Source organism: Anguilla anguilla, chromosome 15, assembly GCF_013347855.1.
Source record: "Anguilla anguilla isolate fAngAng1 chromosome 15, fAngAng1.pri, whole genome shotgun sequence".
NCBI lineage: Eukaryota > Metazoa > Chordata > Actinopteri > Anguilliformes > Anguillidae > Anguilla > Anguilla anguilla.
Window position 1 is genome coordinate 6,590,510 of NC_049215.1, and position 21,432 is coordinate 6,611,941.

Consider the following 21,432-nt stretch of genomic DNA (forward strand, 5'->3'; position numbering starts at 1 on the left):
TTTGGGTTTGTGCGGGTGCGCGCTCTCCCTCTCTCCATGCAGCTTCCAACGGTGTTTCCCGGAACTTTCGCATCTCTCTCCCAGGGGTCTCACGCTGGCATGTGACAGACTGTCTACCTTCAAATGAGGGCCTGACAGGTTCACAGTCAGTGGATGAGAAGTTTCCCTAGAAAATATTTGTCACTATCCTAAATTTCCCTCATGAATTATCCCAAATTTCACACCCAATAATACACACAAACAAGGACCCACCAACAATACACAAAGAATGATCTTGAATGTTTTATGATGCAACATGATACAGGACCAGCGCTTTCAGTTTTATTCTTTTATTCTCTGTGGAGTTAAAGGCATAAAATCTGTTCTTTGCTGAAATTGCTTGTCAAACATTTACACAAATGTATCAACAATTACAGTCGGGGAAAAAAAAGCATAATTAGACAAATATAATAATGTCTCAGCTGTCACACTTTGTTTAGTATACTTCTAGCAAACAAAACACTGTTCTCTCATTGCAATTTTCATTATCTGTAATCATTCACAACCATATGTATATATATATATACTTGTCAAGAATATAGATAATTGTCATTTTGAAAAAAATAAACTATAAACTAAATAATAAAACCTGGTGCTGAAACTAAATACAGTCAAATATGTAGGCTACATAAAGTGTAAACGCGTATAGTGCAGGAAAATAACAAGTTGAAATAACGTACATTGATCATTAAAACATTTCTCATAAAATAGCAAATTAACAGCTTTTTCTCCTATTTACATTACCTGGAATCATTCATGAATGTAAGAATATATTTTGGTTAAGATCTCCGATGACAAGTCCAGCACTTGTGCTAAGTTCTGAGAGTTGAATTGGTCATTGGGAATACCTGGTGAGGTATGGTAATTTGGGTATTGGGTCTTCTTGGCATCCACACCCAGCTGATTCAACTTGTGCACCATGCTGGGCAAAGTATTCAATTTGGGACTGACATGTGACAGATTCTGAGCAAGGCTTGCAAGGCTTGTGCTGTTTTTGGGACGGTGTCCAGTGTTCTTGTACTCTGCTCCAATAAGGGCTTTTTCCACAGCTTGGTGCACTTTGTATAAACACCACTCCGTGGATGTTCCCCCAGTGTCATTGCGGGCTGCAGCGAGGTCACATTTTGCCTGTCTGTGCCAACGGTGGGCTTCCTCTGGGTTTGGGTTAGGCCTTGGTCCTGAGCTACCCTCGTGGAATGACCAGAAGTCGTATTGCCTTGAAGAATGGCGTTGGTTAAATCTCTCCCGTCCCCTCCGATGCCGAGAGGCTTCCTGGTCCCACTCCTGGTAAAAGTCTCTGAAGGCTGAGCTCCATTGAGAGGATCCTTGTTTAGGTCCACAATTGCGGTGCCCCGTCATTCCTCCCCTTTCTAATTCCTCAATCTTCTTTTGCAAGTATTTGCAGGCTTCAGTTGCAAGGTCAAGGCAATCTGGGTTTTTGTCCGGATGCCACCTCAGATACAGACGTCTGATGCCTTTGCGCCTCTCCTCCTCTGACAGTGTCCAGATCTCCTCAAGGCATTTGTCAATTTCACTCTGGATCTCCTCCATGGACTGTGGTAGGACAGGTGGTGGCTCAGACTCCCCTGACCCCCGTGAAGGAACAAGAACCCTGCAGCTCCCAACAGTGGAGGAAGATCTTTTCCCCCTTTTGAACTGGTACAGATCAAGAGAGCTAACTTCAATGATCTCTCTTTCCCCAATTTTAATTTTGTATTTCTGCGAACATAGCCCTCCTTGGCTTAATGGCATCTTCACCCGCTCTGCCACAACTGCAAAGACATACTCCTCAGATAATGGATTCTTGAAGCCAACATATTCTTCTACTTCAAAGTTATTGAGAAAATTCATGTCAAGGGAATCAATCCACTCCTCAGGAATGGGAGTCCCAGGGTCTGGCAACCTACACTGTCCATAGTCCGTATGAGCAATGTTACGGATATTATTTGTCTCTAATACTTCCTGTACATCTTCCATGTTTTCACACATCAGCAGATACTCAAAAACTGAGAGTGAATCTGTTCTCAAAGCTTTTTTTAAAAGCTCATTGATTTGCTCAGCCAGACCTTTCACAATCTTAAACTTCACTATTGAGTTACTCATGTGATCGCTGTGTTTTATGTAGAAGGTGCAACCCTCTTGTTCCCGCTTCACATAAAGCTGCGTTTCAGCTGTACTGTTGTCCAGTGGCTCGTGATGTAGAAGAATCATTGTCTCAAGGCGCTCACAACAGATGAACTTAATTTTGTTGAAGTTCAGAAACATGGCATCAATATCACTTTGGGGTAAAGCTTCGCTACGTTCTCTTAGGATGCAGACAAGGCCGTGCATGAAGTAGCTAGAAGACAGTTGGTTCTCGAACAAACCACTGAATTCACAGCATTCCCCATACACACATGGTTCCATGCTGGATTCGACTAGTGTCTTGGTAGTAACTTCAGACAACATTTTTGGACGAACATTGTGGGGTAACAGCTGTACCAGTTTCTGATCTCCATAGAACTCACGCCAAAGATAACACTTTTTAAGCTTTTCAAGCAGTTTTAGTTTCTTTTCAATGGATTTCTCAAATCTACTAAGCCAGAAGTAAGTGTCATTAAAATAAAGAGAGCTCGACTCGTACAATCTGCCATCGGTTGCTGGCAGATAAAGTGGCTGAGGAATCTCCAGTGTCTTTTCATTTGCGTTCTCCTCAATAAGGAGGAAAAGCTGCTGAACTGCCCTTCTGCAAGTTTTTATCTGGTTTGGATTCATTTCTTGTTTGTCGATGCAGTCCCTGTAAATTTCCTGGAGAACAGTGCTGTACTGCTGGGTAGATGCAGTATCTCTGACACCTATTTTCTTAAAGAATTCTTCATATCTGACCAGCTCTGTAGGCAGTCTGAATAAATAGGGTCTGAAATCTATAGAATCCCTGAGCACCACAACCGTTTGTTTGGGCTTTACTAGCTCAGTATCATTCTCAACCAGTACCACAGGGAGATCAATCAGTGGTTGGGCACTAAAATCCACAGCCTGAAGGAATCCATAGGACTGACGAAAAACTTCAGCTCTGGTTTGAATGTTTTCTTTGGTGCTGCCTTGGCAGATGTTTCTCAGGTTATCAATTACATGTTGAGGTTCAGGCTGCTCAAGCGCTCCAGCTTCCTTCAAAATGTCGATTTGCCTCTGCAAACTGCAGTTTTTTGAAGGCAATATTGGCACTGTGGTCCAAATCAGACGTTGGTGGAGTGGGTCTTTCTCAATAAGAGAGCCTTTAATTGCTACAAATTCTCTTTCACCAGCAAAAGGCTTATAATATTTACAGAGGTCTAGCTGAATTTGCAGTGGTACAACAAATTTTATGGTAGATATTGTTTTCAGCAATTTTTGTGACACATCCCTCTTTAAAAGGCTTGCAAATAAACATTCTGATTTATGTTTCAGCCTCTCCAGGGACATATTCCCTTTGGTGTCAGATTCAATTGTGTTTGCAAACTCAATCATTTCATCATCTGACACAACATATTTTAGCCCTAGTTCCCTCAACAGTTCTTTCACAGGTTTTTCCTGTCCACGTCCGATGGTGTCCCAAAACTTTTCTGGAACAAACCTCTCTTTTGGGAGCATGGCCTGATGAAGTGGTTCATTTTCATCATAGAAGTATGAGGCCATCTGAAGATTTCCAAAGACATCCCTGATGAATTTGACACTTTTCATTGTGAATATGATATTTTCATAGTAGTCCTCAAACTTTGGATAATGTTTAATTTTCAGCAGCATCTGGACTGAATTGAGAACCAGGGTATCACTGAGTTTGTGTACAGAGGGCAAGATGAACTTTACATAGTAATCTAAATCATTCAGGACTGTGATGTTCATCTTTTCTGACAGTGACAAATTCACAGCACTATTTTTGAGGAAAATGGTGACCTTGTCAATTGAGTACAATTCTGGAAAGTTTTGTCTTAAATGTGTACCCAGGATGAACACACTCCCAGGTCCGTCAATGCGTTGCCGCCTCCCTTGTACAGTTTCAAACAGTGGAAGTGACATCAGCTTTCTTTTGTTGTCTTGAGTATTTTGGCCAGAGCCTAGTCCTGACTGCAAGAAGTGTAGCAGTTCGTCCAAATCCTCATTAGCAATCTGTTCAAACTGAAAGTGCTGCCACAGAGAGAGTTGATCTAGAACAGCACTCCTGTTACTTGTATCTAAAAGTTCAGGATCAAAATGCTGTGAAAGCTTAAAATCGTGGAAAAAAGTTAAGTCTAAAGTCATGAATCCAAGTTTACACAGAATCTTTTGTACATCTGGATTTGAAAAGGAGACAACACTGGAAAGTGTCTTCATTGTTTTCAGAAAATGTTTGTTATTTTGACTTGAGCATATGACAGGAACAACAGGGGAATCAAAAAACAGCTCCTTGATGTCAAGAAAGGCCTGGTTTGTCTTGTCTTTCACCACAGGTGATTTAATTTGATCATTAAAGAACCTCCAGAGCTGTTTTAGCCATTTTCTCGTTGTCTCTTCTGGAACATGTAGCTTGAATTCCGGATCAAATTTACAATTCTGAAGGAGGTCCTCAAGTTTGGGTTTCAGATACATTTCCGAGGCAGGAATAGTCATTGCCTTGAGAAAATTACCTTGCTGAAGAGCATCAATATGCTTTCCATTGATGCCATAATCTGCAAAGTCCTCCTCATGTCCTTGAAATAGTTTACAGAATTTTGTCAAGAGCCTTGGAGAGTCAGTATGAAAATACCTCAGCATCTGATCTTCAGTAAGAAGAAGAGGCAGGCCACACACTGTGTTGCAGTTTTCCTTGCAAATGTCCTCCATGCAGTAATTCAGAAGCGTTTTACATCTGTGTTTGTCTTTGATTAAAGTCTGGTTAATAGGCAGGGGTAAAAAAAATTTTGTCGTTGCTGGATCATTCAACGGTTTTGTCTTCAGGAATTTTCTTACCGTAAATGGACTGACTGTCCCTACATTGACCTGTGCTCTCTCAAAACTGGTGAAGATGTGAGTCATGTGATATGAGAATGGGACTACATTCATACCAATGTCTTCTAAGGTTTGAAGAAAGCTCTCACTATGTTCGTTAATAGTGAAATGAGGTGCATCGGTTGGTTCTCCTTTTGTGACACTAGACCAGGTTGCAGTGTACTGTTTTTTGTAATTCTGAGTTGAAGTGCTTAATATTGGAATTACGGGGAAATCCCTCTCATTGATTGACTTGAACACTGCATCAACTGTGCCATGCCACTCCTGTCCGACGCGGTTTGTAACTTCAGGGAAAAACCATAGAAACGAGGAGTCCAAGTATAGCCCCAGATACTTTAGAGAAGAAAACCTGCTTTTCTTACCGGAGGCACAGATGTAATGTAAAAGGTCAGCATACAAGGGGGCAATGATGTCCAACTTCAGCGATTCATTCCATTCTGTCTTCTTGCTCTTACCATCTTCTTTCCACAAGTCCCTTCTGGAAGAGTCCACCTCAAAGTTTCCATTGACATGTACTGGAAGTCCAGTGCTACATGGTAAAGGGAGAGAACAGAAGACCCTCCCAGTGAATGGATGTCCTTCAGTTATTGATGTCAAACAAGCTGCCACAGCTGCCTGAGGAACTCTTCTGATAGACTGCTCAACCTCCAGGTCAGTGTTTTCATTCAGGGAGCCAAACTGCTCTGCCACAATCCACTCACTTTTCTTTTTGATGGATGATAAAATGGAAATGTTGTAGATGGTTCTCAGTGATTCAATTGGCCCCCCTGCATCCAATGACTTTTGAACATGATTTTGAAAATGAGTCTTTTTCACATCACAGTTTTTGGACAGTTTTATCTCTGCTGAGATCCGAGTTGTCATTTGGCTGTCACCTGTGCATATTTCATGAAACTGTATTTTCCTAATGTGCCTCAAAAAGAGGATCAGCCCTTCAGGATCTTCCGTCAATACTGTTGAAAGTTCTTCAATATCCCAAGAGTTTACAGTGTTCTTGGATATCTCTGACATTTTAGCCATTTCTTCTGTCCTTAGTGGTAACCTAAACATAGTCCCTTCCTCAAGTTTGAAATTTGAGGGCAGGAACGTGTTATACACATCAGGGAAAGAGTCTCTGAATTCCTTCCCCAATGAATACATACAACCAGGTGATAGTTTGGTTCCACCTTCTACATATTTCAGATTTGGGTCAGATATGCAGAGCCACTGGTCTCCCGTAAGAATTGAAGGACAGTCAGTCAGATGGTAAACGGAGTTAAACCCCAGTCCATACTTTCCAGTTTTTCCTTGCACCTCATTTTTTCCTCCTTCACCTAGTCGTTGAATTCCCTCCAGATCAGCATCTGAAAACACCTTGTTGTTGTACACACACAGTGCTGGACCTTGCAGTGGACCCCATTTTTCACCAAAGGTTTTCATGGTGCTGTGCTTCCTTTTGTCCCAAACAAAGTGGATCTCTGTTGCCTGCGCATCATCAGCATTTTGTATGAGCTCTTTCAGAATATCCTTCTTGGATGGATAAGCTTGTATGATGTTCTTAATACGGACTGTCAGTTCCTCATGTTGTCCAAACTCTTTGACAAAGGGTGAAAAGCCTGCCACAAGGTGATTTTGCAGAGTGTGGTGCCTTGTTGTTTGAACGCCAAAGTGAAGTGCAATGCTCCGAGGTACTAAGTTGTGACACAAAATTGCATTTTCTGAGACTGGCATCCAAGGGCTGTCATTGTAAAAGAGCTTGTGGGAGAGACGTAAAACACCATTTTCATCAGGCAAGAGACAGCCTTTTTGTTCATGATCTTTTGCTTCATACAATCTCTTTGTAATTCTGAGACAAAGGTCAAGATCACAATGAGAAAGCTCTCTGCTTTGATATTCAATACTCAATTCCTGAATAACCCCCACTAGCTGCTCTGAAGTGAAATGCTTCTGCATGCCAACACATTGCCAAAGGTTTTTGAATTTGGAGAAGTGATTTGGAAGACAATAGAGGTATGGCTTAGCTTCAAATTCTACTTTCTTTGCCACAGATTTCACATTCACAAATTTGCCTTCAATTAGGACAAAGGGAAATGATTTAGCGCTTTCAAAAATGGCCTCTGATTGTGTCTGCTCCTTTGTCATTTCATCTAAATAGCCATAGCATTCAAAAGCAATCGTGTTACGCATATCTCCATCCAGTGCTCTGAAATGTAGATGTGCATGCTCTAGCTGCTGAAGGACCATCAGAAGGGGTGGATTTTCAAGAACCCCCAATTTACGGAGAACTGAATCATAGTGTGTGCCCAGAACTGCTTGGTCCACTGTAGTCTGCATCATGTTTACCAGATATTGACAGCTGAAACTGTACACTTCAACAGGCTTTTTAAGTGCAGTACAAGTATTTTTGTCATGACCAGTGATTTTTGGGGGACATGCAGGAATGAAGGCAATGTTTCTCAGTGAATTCCAATGAGGAGAAGTCTCATCACTTAAGTGTTCTCTGGTTAGATCCAAGATTTGCTGAATGCGTTTGTATGCTTCTTTTTGGTTTTTCTGCCAAATCCTGGTAATGGTTTCGGCTCTCTCTTTGATGTCCTCCAATGAGAGAGAATTGGTCAGCATTCCGAGTTCTGTCAACCGCTGGATTCGTTTTGGACAGCAAAAATCCTCAGAGGTTCCTTTAAGAAAGCGTCCTTCTTCTGGATCATACAGACAGGCTACTTTTCCTGAGGGGTTCACAAGGCTCCTAATGAACTGAAGCTGTTCACAACCAATGGCTGGAATGCAAGGGTGACTTTTGAGGAGGTTATCTACTGCTTTGTCATTCATGTCAATAGCATGTAACACAAGAGCATTCCTGCTCTTAGGATCCATAGAACTCAGGTTGTTGAATACTATCTCTTTATAGAATTCAACCCAGTCCAGTGTCCTTGCCGAAATAATCCTGTTCAAGTCTGTCTGGCTGAAGCTATTTCTCACCCACTCTGGAAGGGGAACAGCGAGGTAAGGTTTCCGTTGATTTGCCAGAAACTCTTTCATTGCAATCTGTCCCACGTCCTTGTTCTGTGCTATTTTTGGGTGTAAAAATCTTGCCTTCTCAATAGAGCACCAGGTTTTCCCATCACTGAAGAGTTCAACAGCCTTGCCAGAAACATTGTGAGCAATGGCAGAGTAAAAAGCAACAGTGAGAGATTGAAAAGATGTGCTCACTTTCTCTTTGTCAGGCCAGAACATGTAGTAGTGGTACCCTTGGAGTTCTCCTCTTTTTGACATCTCTTTCAACACAGAAAGTGTGAAAATGTATGACCCTGTGACAGCATCTTGAAGCAAAGCCTTGTTCCATTCATGTTTCACTCCAGTATCCCAAAGGCCCTTTCTGTTGGACGTCACAGCAAAGAATCCATTTATGTGAACTGGAAGACCAGAATAAATTGAGAGTGGGAGGAAGCAAAACACCTGCCCAGCTGAATCATGCTTTTCAGCTAACCAGTTTCCCCCTTGTGGTTCTTTTTTAAGAGGTACAGCAATGCTCCCGACTGGCAAAGGAAACTTCTGTTTATTTTCTTTCTGGAACATGTTCAAGGATGTTTGCATTCCAAAGCATGAATGCACAAGCCAATAGCTGACATCAGATACATCCTGGTATTTTTTAGTCACTTCGATAATGTTTGCTGAGAGACAGTCAATGACCTGTTCAAATTTTGCATCAATTTTCAACAAAACTTTTATTGAATCATCCTGCATTGTTTTCAGAGGAGTATCATCGGGGACAGGTATTGTGCACACAACTTTTCTGGAGACTTTGAACAGAGAGTTTACTTGTTCAGCGCATGGGGGAGTCCAAGAATTTTCAGGTAGGATCTCAAGAGACACTTTGCTTATGTTCCTCAGAAACAGCAGAATTGCCTCTGAATTATGGGTCAAATGTTGTGAAAAAGCAGCAATTGTTTTTCCTTCAAAAACCTTTTTACTAACCTCTGATGACAGAGCTTCTTCGTGTGTCCGGAAAGGCAATTTAATGAGTGTTCCATTGAAGAATTTGTGTGTACTGTCTCTTGATAAATCGCAGTCAAATATCCCTTGATATGGTTTGAACTGTCCAGGAAACCTATGAAATAGACGTTCTTGGAATAGGTTAAGTTTGATCCCAGGACTTGCTTTACTTTGTATATGCTTCTTCAGGTGAGTCACATTTGGATCCAATATGAGGAGATTCTTACCACTGAGGACTGAGGGAATATCAGTCACGTGATACACAGAATTGAAACCAAGCCCAAACTTCCCAATTTTTTCTACTTTTGTTTCTTTGGAGGCAGATCCAACTTTGACAATGTTTGCCCAGTCTTCTTCTGTGAAAAGTTCATCATTGTATGCCCAGAGACAAGGACCATGGCACAGAGACATGTCTTGGTCTATAAGAGTATCAGGGGGATCTTTATGGCTTCTGAAATCGAGCATAAATTTACATGTGGTTGCACCAGCATCTTCTGCATTCTGTATAAGTTCTTTGAAGAGATCATTTTCCTCATCATACTCTTTCAGTATGTTTTTGATCCTTAGGGTTATGGGTTCTGTCTGGCCACATTGCTCTATACCAACAAATTCTGGGTTTAGGATTCGAGTGCTGAGGGCGGGAATTTTCAACCAGTCAACTGTAGCTCTTGGCATCTCTCCATGTATTACATAGAACTCCTCCTGGTCTTCCCTGAGGTCCTCCAAACCTTCTCTGGAGATGTCACAAAACACTGTGGAAGATAATTTCTGCAGGTTAAACTGTCCATTTTCTGCCATGACAGGCACAGGGAGGTTGTCTTTAATGCTTTTCTTCTCTTTCCACATCCAGTTAAGAATGGCAATGGCTTCTTTGAGTTCAGATGGACTTCCATAAGATGGCAATTTTCTGTCAATTTCTCGTTTCATGCTATGCAGTATCCCCTCAACTTCTTCATCTGACACTGATGCTCTTACTCCAAACTCTGATAACAAGTCTTTGTACACTAGGAATTCTTCTGGCACCCTTTCAATATAGGAGCTGAGATCTAACCCTGGCGGATAGCTTAAAACTACGTCACAAGGAGGCACAAAATGACTGTGAATCCAGAGCCAAGGTGCATTTTTCTTATCCACTGTGCCTTTGAAGTGATTTATGTTATTTTGCATGAATGTGTAAATGCTGTGCAGCTTCCCTTTGAAATGCACATTGATATCTGGATTGGCCATTTCAGGTATGCTTGCTTTAAGAGCAGAAAGATTCTCAAACACCTTTGCAGGAGGAGGTGAGCTTAGCAGACCAAGCTTTTCACTAACTTCCTTATTTAGTTTTTCAGTAAGAGGCATGACATGACCCACAATATCGAAGTACTTTGAGTGTCGTATCTCCTCTGGCTTGAACACGCTCAACTTTTTGTTTACATTTTGGTGTCCATTCAGAACATCTGGAATTTTGCAAAGAACCCACTGGGTTCTCACTAGCTCACTAAGCTGTTGTACAGAGAACTTTGAAAGCACTTGAGTATCATTAAAAAGTTTCATCAGGGCATCCGCTTTTGTTGAAGCCTGTTTCAGAGAATGGACCTGCAACATTTCAATGTGCTTAGCCACATGAAGGGCATCCTTAGCAGTGATGTTATTTTCATCTGTCTGCATCCCAAGACATCTTAAACTGTCCAGCATCTGGGAAGTACTTGTGAAGACCATGGGAGGAAAGAAATCTGGCTCAAACAGAGCTCTGAATGTTTTGTTGCCAGGGTCAAAGAAACTTGAAGTTTTTTTGTGATCACTTGGTTGTATTTCAATGAAGCTCAAATCCTGACATTTTGTGTGCAATGTCCGGTCCTGAGAAAAGAGGATTCTACCATTTTGTAATATCCAGGTCATTATTTTGTCTACCTCTTGACTTTTGTACAGTCTCTTCTCAATTCCTTTGACCAAAAGTGTGGCTGCCTGAGCTGCATTAATGACATCAATGTTGAGCAACGTAAGGAGCCTACGGTCTGCTTCATTTGCACACTGAGCAACTACATCAGTCATGAGAAGGTTTTCTGGGAAGGGCGGAGTCGTATTCAGGAGAACTGCCTGCTTTGACTTAACAGAAATGTATTCTCCAGGATTGAGTTTTAGAGAAGCCATTGAACGGAAGAAGGGCAACTCTGAGAGAAGGCCTTTCTCTGCTAATGAGAGAGAATCCAGTGAAGAGAGGTATGATTTCAATTCTTCCTTTTCCGCGGCTGAAGCTGACTCAATTCCATGGATAACTTGATGCTTCTCTAAGTTGAGGAATAGATGTAGAATGTTCCTTGGGGAGGGAGTTAGCACATAGGTCTCAAGATCCGTATGATCCAGAAAAGTGTCCCTCTTTATGATGGTACCACCAACTTTTCCCACCACCTTTGCAATTTGATCTGATAAGCTGCTCTGTCTGCTTTTCTGAAACATCAGTGTTGTGTTCAGTTGTAGCTTTGCTAAAATGACCGAACTGGTGGAATCTAGAAGAGGTTTAAGAGGGACTAATGGCATGCCAACAAATCTGCTTAACTCGGTCCAATTCGTTTTGAGAAATTTCCAGAAATCACTGAGCCACTGCATAGGAGGGTGTTGACCATTTCCCACCTGCCAAGTGACATGACCTTTTGTCTTCTGCCAGTCTTTAGGAAGACTTTTTATGGCAAATTTTGCCACAATTCTTGAATCCATGTTGATAATTTTATTGTATGTGCCTGCAAGATAATGTAGAAAAATAAATGTTTAGCCATTTACTTTTAAACTATTGTAAATTGAAACTATGCTGCCACAAGAGCTTAATTTGACTGTTTCCAACATTCTATACCTTACTTTTAATGAGTTTCTTATCTCCATTTTCAAGCAAACCGATAATATTTAACCAATAAGAAAACAAAACGTTTTTCAGCCATAGTCTGATATCTAGGTGATATATCAGAACATGTCAATTGAAAATTTTAATGGCATATAGAAAATAGCTATGAAATCACAAGCTATGAAATGCACCACCTAGTGGCGGGGTGGTGCTGTCTGTATGTGTAAAAAAAAGATTTTCGGGTATATTTACCCTTTAAATATGTTATTATGATAACATACTTAACCTCCTTACATTTTTCCTCCTTACATTTTTCCTCCTTACATTTTCAATGTACATAACCATATGCAAGTATAATATGGAAAATAAAAAAGCTTATGATTCCTATCGACACAATGTTTACTACCAGTGTTAACAGTAAGCTATCTAGATTTCCTTCTATGAAAATGAAGATATGGGGGACAACGTCTAATTTTTCTTTTTAATTCAACATTAAACCAACGTCCTGACTCGCTGTGGTCATTAAAGATCCTGTAGCACTTTTTGCAAACAGTAGTTCTTCCAAAATTTACAACATAGCTAACTAAGCATCCTTCAGTTTAAGTGACTTAATTCCTCTCCTCTCCACTTCAGCTGATATGTGCTGAGAGTTCTAGTACAGACTTGTTAAACTACTAAACCACTAAATCCACCTTTTATAAAAGCAGGTTAAGATAATTGAAATACTGCTGCACTTCGGCTTTGTGCAAATTCACACTCCTAAATGCAGTATCTCTTCCTCTCAGCTTCACTCAGAACTAAAAGAACATCTAAATACAATCCTTGAACTAAAATTAGAGCTACTGCCATTATTTGTCTTTACTTCACTATAAAACATTGTAGCAACATTGCCCAACTGTGTCTTTGTTCGTTTACTCCAGTAATATGGGCCACTTTATTTTAAAAATGTAGTTATAAGTGACTTGACAAAAACAATGCTTTCTCTTACTTGTTTCTGCCAGTTTCTCCAGGTGGAGCAGGGTGTTACTTCGGAGATCTCGGGGCAAGAATACATCCTTCCAGCCAGGCAGCAACTCACTGCAGGAAAACATGACAACATAAATTCTAATTGTAAAATATTTATTAGAAAAGTCTTTAAAACGATAGTGTTTTAACATAGGAAAGCCAGAATATGTTTTTAAACACATCATGTGCAATTTTACTTCAATTTAGTTTAAATGCATGACAAAAATACAAATGCAATTCTATTAGTGAAATCTTGCTTGGTAGGTTGGTATGAATAAAGAAAATGAATAAATAAAACCTTTATTAATTTCCTCTCCAAAAGATAATGCAACATATTTCAGTAGTGCTTTTATTTATGCATCCTGCATCCAACTTGGAAATAAAGGGCGAGAACATTTGTTGTTTTCTGTAGTAACATAAAATACACCAGGTAGTTGTGGCAATGTCTTTGCAGATTGAGTTGATGTCTTACCGTGGGAACTGCTTATTGTCAATGAAGGCCAGATTGTGATCTTCATTTGAGAATGTCTTGAAAGTCCCATTGCTAAGAGGTAGAAGCTGCAGCCCCCAGAGCTCATGGTATTTCTCATCGCTCAGTACATATTCCAAAATAAAGAGCTTGTCCTCTCTGGAGAGACCAGCATTTCCATTTTTGCGGAAGACCTTTCGAACAAAAGCAGGGGTTGCTCTTGTTAAGGTTTTGGGATTTTCAACAGCAGCCTGGATGTCTCTTGATATATGACTGGGAATGGACACCAACTTTTCTCCCAGGGCGATCAGAACACCCGACACGGCATTCTTCATTTGAGGCTCCATGCTGTAATCAGTTAAGAACACAGCTTCTGACAACGTCACCCATTTTTGCGCATCCCCAGCCAGAGAAAAGACGGGTTCATTCGACAGGAGAAGCTGCCGCAGCATTCCCGCAGCGACACTGTGCCATCGCTCCTTGTGTTTCATCTGGTCGAGGTCAGGCCAAAGATGGTACGCGGAGGAGGAAGGAAAGTCAGAGCTTCGCGAAAAGCGAACGGCATCCAGAATGATCATTTGGTATGCACGAGGGAGAAGTTCCTTAACGAGCAACTCGTTCCAGACGGCCGCTTCATCGAATTTCTGGTCCTCCTCCTGCCATTTGATGTGCCTCCTGTTGTCCGTGAGGCCGAAACAGGCGTTAACATGAACGGGGAGTCCAGTGCAGTTTGGTTCGTTGTTGGGAAGGGGCAGAAAGCAGCTCAGTCTTCCATCAGTCAGAGACCGCTCCTGATCTAACGGAAATGCCAGGTCAACTTGGGGTCGAAAGCTTAGTTTCCCGGCTAGCGAATCAAGCTCTGGCATGTGTCCTTCTTTCATACAGCACATTGTTACAAGCCACTGGACTTCTGTTTTGCCTTTGCTTGGACAGTAGGAGGATACGTTTTTAAAATGTGTGAACCCCTCTACAGATGGCATTTCTCTTGGATGAAAGGATTCATTAACTGCAGGGCTTGATGCTGACACCTTATGCCTGACATTGACTGAGCCATTTGTACTGATGTGAATCAGTGAGACCGATGAAACATTTCTCAGGAAAAGAAGGCTCATGTCTGCATCAGCAATGAAGCTGTTAAACAGCTGAACCATTTTGTCAGAATCGTACAAGTTGTCTGAAATCTCAGATGGCTCGTTACGTAAAGAAAACCGGAAGAGGGTTCCGTTGAACTTTTTGTCTTCACTAACAGCATCTTCCCAGGTTTGGTCACTGACATGTACCAGCGCATCTCTAAACGGCTGGAGCTGATCACTCAAAACCAGCAGTGTGTCCCTGTCTTCCTCATCATCAAGAGACCAGCGCATGCCTCCCTCTCGCTCTCCGAATATCTTCTCCTGTGGGTCCAGCATGCCAAGGTATTTGCCACTGAATATGCATGGTAAATCTAGAAATGAAGAGTATAAACATGATTTTTATGTATTTACACAATTTTTAAAAAATCTCATATTTTTCAGAATTGAACACACATCATAGTAATTTCCAAAACGTGATCAATAAAAGGAAACGGAACATGCTGTTCATGGTCAGTTCAAGGCATGCGTGACAACGGCGGGGGTGCCAAATGAAGGGGGGAAAAAATTTAAATCCATGCGTTGTGTCAATGTCAGTTGGAGGAACGAGAGTCGCCTGTCCAACCCCAATCTCTAAAATAGAGTGCGGCAGACAGGCTAGAGCTGCACCTTATAGCCCTGCCTGATATTTTACCGTACTGAAAGTCGGATTTGTTCAAACGGTAGATGCAACGATAATTAGCAAATCACCTGTAACGTGATAGATGGAGTTGAATCCGATCCCAAACCGGCCCACTTTGTTTGGATCGTTGCGCTTGACGCTTCTCCCTGTGGCCTGTATGCCTCGCCAGTCATCCTCGGTGAACTCTGCGTTGTTGTAGGCGTAGAGGGCAGGACCTGTTCAACAACAAACATAAAAAGCAGGATTGATGCTAATTAGATCCCAGGTGTTGTAATCGGTCCTAACACAGTTTACTGAACTACAAAATCATTATCTAGACTGCTCTTGACTGAATAGGATAACATGAACAAAAGCACTGCCTCTGCTGGTTGGACAGCTATGGCTGGGCTACTAATAGTTTGTCTTTTTGTTATATAGTTACAGTAGCAGTAGTAGTTCATCAGCTAATATTAGCTAAAAGTAGGTTAGTTAGCTCACCAGTTATGATGGTATCTTGTTAAATTAGTGAACATAAAGGCAATTTTTACATGACTCATTTGAAAATGGTTTTAAAAATACATTGGAAAAACTGCATGAATGGGTTAATTGTGTCAACCATGCATTCGGGCATTTAACCCACCATAGGACTGCAATTGGACTGTACATTTTATGTCAATTTGGCATGATCAGCACAGGATTGGTATAGAATTGCGCTATAATTAAATCTGATATTATATAAGTGCCCCCTTGTGGACCTTAGAGTGAAATGCAATATATCTATGCATTGCTGTCCATATGGCGTTTCCTTTAAGAAATTTTAAATGAGGAGTTATAATTTAAAAATCAACAGTGGCTTCGGTCTCTCTGAATCCTTTGTTCTCTTCAAATATTTCTGTTGTTCATAACAAAAAAATTGCCTCTGCTTCTACCTCCTTTCATATGTACAGTGCCTTCAGAAAGTATTCAGACCCCTTCACTTTTTCCACATTTTATGTTACTGTACAGCCTTATTCTAAAATTGATTAAATTCATTTTTATTATCATAAATCTAACACATAATACCCTATAATGACAAAGCAAAAATGTAAATGTGATATTTCAGTTTTTTTATTTTTAATAAATTTGCAAAAATTTAGAAAAACCTGTTTTCGCTTTGTCATTATGGGGTATTGTGTGTAGATTGATGAGAATAAAAATGAATTTAATTCGTTTTATAATAAGGCTGTAGAAAATGTGTAAAAAGTGAAGGGGTCTGAATACTTTCCGAAGGCACTGTATGTGTGATCCTAAAGAATGGGTAAGAATATGCAGGATTTTTACCTAGAAAATATTCTAAAATAACCTTGCTATAGCTTATCTGTGATGCACTGACAATATCACATTTGCCAAATTTGTTTACCTTTACCTTTTTATTTGTTATTCTAAAATGGGCATGGTGCTGGGGAGGGGTTTGTGTGGCTACAGAGCCTGTGGTTTTGGAGTGTTTGTTGCTAGCTAGCTTACCGCTGCATTAGTCCAGACCCAGCAAAGCAAAAAAAAAAAAAAACATCTAACAAGGCTTGTTGAAGACATAGAGTTAACCTTGAATTTGATTTTCATTGGTCGGCTAAAGTTTGCCAGGGGAATGAAAAGTGACACGTAGTTAGCTTGTTTTCTGTTGGGTCTGTAAGTAACAGAACCTCTAGCCATCCAGCTAGGGTTGCCAGATTTCCAGTTTTTGAGAAATATCCGGTTCCTGTCTGGTCCGAGTAATTGTAGGGAGAAATTTACCGGTAGTTTCTAATGAAATCACATGTCAGTAACTCAGTACTCGGGAGTGAGTGGGTGGGCTTGAAGACAGAGGAGGAGACTTCTTTGATTGTAAACACAGGACCACAGCAAAGCTAAAAAAAATCCTGCATAGTATTCCTTTCAAGTAATAATACTGTTATAACACCATTTTTGCCAATACAATACCCTGGTATTTCTCCAGGTCTTCAGCCCAAAGGGCCTGGGTCCCATAGGCTCTGTCATCATGGATGAACACTACCTCTGTAGCACCGGCATCATCTGCATTCTGTATCAGCTCCTGTTTATGACACAACAGTAATCCTCCTTGTCATGACAATGCGATTATTAAATGAACAAGGTTAAATGCACAATTATTTGTATTCACGCAATGCATGGGGGGGGGGGGGGGGGGGGCAGGGCAGGGCACACCTAGGGGGCAAGGGGGGTGTATATGAATAATAAAACCACACCTTCAGGATTTGACCTCCGTCCGGATATCTGCGCAGAATATCTTTTAAATAGTCAATAAACGGCGGAGATGTCGCACCAAAGGCATTTCTAGGGAAAAAATTAGTGATAATGAATGAAATGTATACAATGTACAAAGTTTGAACTTACCTAACTTACAGTACCTACATATATATTCCATCCCCATACAACAAAAGATTACTTACTGTAGAGTACAGAAAACCATACCAAATGTGAATTTTTACAAATTTAGGTAAGTGTACCACAGATTATCAAAATGTTTTTGCATTATTTTTCAATGTTATATCAATGTTTAATCTTAAACCATCAATATTACAGTATATGCTTTAGAATGGACAAAAAACATTTTATTCATTTTTGAAGAGTTTTGGATTGGTTTTTCGAACCCTTAGATATCTTAGACCCCTATATTGACGAAAAGATGCAAACGTGAGTTTCATGAGCTGATTTATAGTGAAATACAGAATGTATGTTGTGATTTACAGCTATATATATATATATATATATATGTACATACACACACACACACACACACATATATATATATATATATATATATTGTATATATATATATAAAAGCAGGTTGTGAAAATGTACATTTTAATAAATATTTCCCAAAACTTCTGTAGCAAAAGAACAATTGTTTCACAAACAGTAAACACATAGCTAATGGAATTTATGATTTAAAAAAAAACTTTGGGTTTTGAGGTTTCTTTGGTTGTTAAATCCCCTTGGTTTTCTTCAATGGGCAGCAAGCTCTTTTGGATGGAAGACAAATGAAAAATGACCGATACAAATTAAAAATAAATGAACAAATAACAAATATAAATGCAATAAAAATCTAAAAAATAAATGAGTCTCCACGGAAATAAATTAATAGATAAAATCTGCATGTATTTCCATATTTATTTACATGTTTATTTATTTCTTGATTCATTTATTTCTGTATATATTTATTTCCTTATTTATTTAATTCTGTATTTCATTATTTCCTGCCTCTCGCCCAATGCTGGGATAGGCTCCAGCACCCCCCATGACCCTGACCAGGATAGGCAGGTGTAGATGGTGGATGGATGGATGCATTTCTTCATCCACAATGAGGGCGCTGTCAATCAAAGTATGTCATTGTGTCACCTTATTCCCAGTCCCAATCCTTAATACCAGAGTGTGTTATTGACTGTACATGCCTTGGCTGCAACACTGGTTGCTTGTTTTACTGCTTTTATGTTAGTAGGGGAGAGCGGGACGAAATCTAATACAGATTTTTTAGGTGGTTGCATCAGAGCTTAAGTGTCGTATTTCAAACACTCAGAATTACCCTCTCTTTGTCTCCGACGAACGCCGAGAGATCTCAATAAATAATTTGGGAGATATTGCCAAATAAAAGCCTATTTGGGCTGTACACAAGGGATTTTTTCTTTTTACTGGGAAGTATTTTTTTGATGCTGTAGGCCTATTCTGTGTGTATGTCAAGGAATCCAAATGTATGTTGGCTAATCGTAAACAGTCTTTTAGTGACTAACAGATAGTTTTGGCTTTCAAGATCTGTCTCAATTTCAATTTCAGTGGAAAATAAAGTTATGAACCTTTTAAACGTAAAGATTACAAGTTAGCCGTAGAGTTTTGCGTCGTTTGAAGGCTTGCTAGCTTGTCACCTGTCACCAGTCACACAATCACATTGGCTGCTTTCGTGGCTACAAGCTAATGTATTTGGTTTCATCAGATTTTTCCAAAAATGTTTTTGATTTCATGATCGGTATCTCAATGTCAAATTCAGAGTAAAAAATTTTGTCTTCAAGGTTTTAAACGTAAGATGAAGGTAGCAGTGGAGTTTTGGGTACCGAGACCCAGCCCAGTGTAATATGGGCTATGTTAGTTATTTCCCCGCCCAATCTCCCCTACACTAATGCCTATGGCCTACTGAAAAGAGATAGCTGGAGATTTGAACCTAACATAGCAGAAAATGCTTGTCCTGATTATCTACTCATTTGCATGAATGCTTTTGACAATTTGTTCCAGTTAGCTGCATCACTGAACCCTAAATCAGAAATTTGGAAGTAGCTCATCGCCTGAATGTTAGGCTCAAATTAAAATTACAATAGGCCTACATTACATTTATTTGGCTGACGCTTTTATCCAAAAAGACATACAATAAGTGCACACTGAAGGTCATTGGAACTACTACAATACTCATTATGTAACAGTTATTCATAGCCATGAACACATTAAGTCCAGTTCACACAGTAAGGATAGGCTAGGTCAGAAAGTTATGGTCAAACCAGGAGGCATGACAACGAGCTACAACATCAAGATAACAATACAAGTGTAATATAAGTGCTGGATGGAGGTGCAAGTGTAACATGAATGTGCAACAGAAACAAATTAGAAAGATACAAATGATAAGGGCGATCCTATAGATTGGGAGTGTCCTGCAGAGTAGTGATAATTAGTCCAGGTACAGGCTGAAGAGATGCATCTTCACACCAAATTACGCCAGATCAGTTAGACGCCCTTCTCACAAGCTGCCTGTGGACACTGTGGATAGTTATTTATCAGCTAGTTTGTGTGCCCAGCGACATTGCAACTTTTGGGGGTCAGTGAGATAACAGGTCCCGTCGAATTGCAGAGCATGGCATAAGCTGAGTCAGAGGCGTGCCAGCCAATCTAATTAAATATGCGTGTCTAAGGGCGTCACCCACATACATGCATATTTAACTAGAAAAGTGCACGCCCCCAGCCAACCTAAGCTGTCAAGCCCCAAAAGTAAGCTTGTACTGCCCATGTCTAAGTTGTTGAGGGAAAAACATTGTGCTCCCCATTAAAGTGAATGGGGAATATCCGACTTTTGAAGGCAAAATAAAACATCTCCGATGGTATTTTGAAACTTGACTGGCAACCGTTACGTTTCACGTGAAAAGCAGATTGAATATACATTATATAATATGCACGTTTTAATACATATTTTACTAAGACCTCTGGACCAAAACAACCATTGTTTCAGAAACTGCTGCACATAATGAAATTAATGAGCCCGAAAAATGGACCGATTAGGTTTTCTTTGGTTGTTAAATCACCTTGGATTTATACATTGAATCCAATGGGCAGCAAGCGTTTTTTCATTCCATCATGCGCAGTAGAGTCTGTTTCCCAGTACTGACGTATGTCTATGGTCACTTCCTAGACTTCACCGCCTGTCCCCTCCCATCCATGATGAAATCCCGTGCTTGTCTCCAACTGGAAGGCACTGCAATCCACCCGCTTAGATAATCTATTCTAAGGTTATCTGCGTTAACGAGCAGGTGTAATAACCTGATAATGTGGCTACTGCGCGTGTTGTGTGTGTGTGTGTGTGTGCTACTACAATGCGTTCAGCACATCCAGATTAATCCTCATTATTAAAATGAAAACAGGAGGCACAAAATATAAAGGTATACGTGTTTTTTTCTGCGGTTAGGCACTGTACAACCTCTGAACTAGAACCCAAAAACTCAGATCTGGAGGGATCGCGACAGATTTTCAAATTAGAAGAGACCACATCATTTTTATCTAAACTCATAACACACGACATGTTGACGCATTTGTTCAACAGCCTGTTGTTCCGTTACGTCAACTTACTGCCGTCTTCTCTTTTGTCTCTCAGAAAAACTCATTCTTCTAGATGATATCCTATTGAAAGAAGCTACAGTTAGAATGATTCAGTAAATCAATAGATGGAACATTTATAATGTATAGGCCGTATCCCTCGCGACTTAGCCTATGTGCAAATATAAATACAAAAATGTATAGTCTAACACAAAAATTAAACTTAATAAAGCTATCAAATAGGCAAAGTAAGTACTCGTGACAGTAGCTCATCAAGTAGGCTATAGCAGATTAACCCTACCTCCAAGTTCTTCGCAGGGTCCATGTGTGAATGCATTCATGTTCATCACGAACCTCCCACAGAAGCCCGTGAGCTACAGATTTTTGTTTTATAAGGGCGATCCCCACCCACCACCAATCCTTAAGTTTCGATTCAGCAAAGCAACAGAATCTTTCACTCTCGCCTGCGGAAACGAAACTCATCTTAATATACGTGCAAACAAACCTTAAATTTCGATTCACCGATGACAAACACAATCTTTCAATCTCCGGAGAAAACGAAACGTAACCT

General features: G+C 40.3%; 1 protein-coding gene across 3 annotated transcripts; it reads right to left on the reverse strand.

Annotated features, from left to right (window-relative positions):
• Positions 1-271: 271 nt before the first annotated feature.
• LOC118214635 (sacsin-like) lies at positions 272-21,315 on the reverse strand. Of its 3 annotated transcripts, none has more exons than XM_035394757.1 (9): positions 21,163-21,315; positions 20,895-20,945; positions 17,261-17,348; positions 16,977-17,088; positions 15,110-15,256; positions 13,293-14,733; positions 12,804-12,892; positions 10,734-11,717; positions 272-9,629 (listed from the first exon to the last, which is right to left on the reverse strand). In XM_035394757.1, the coding sequence occupies exons 2-9, from the start codon at positions 20,927-20,929 to the stop codon at positions 790-792; spliced, it is 11,736 nt and encodes a 3,911-aa protein (XP_035250648.1). In that variant the 5' UTR covers positions 20,930-20,945; positions 21,163-21,315; the 3' UTR covers positions 272-789. The 3 variants fall into 3 exon arrangements, with proteins under 3 accessions (XP_035250648.1, XP_035250647.1, XP_035250645.1); XM_035394756.1 differs by having other exon boundaries at positions 272-9,625; positions 10,730-11,717; XM_035394754.1 differs by having other exon boundaries at positions 272-11,717.
• Between the last annotated feature and the right edge of the window lie 117 nt (positions 21,316-21,432).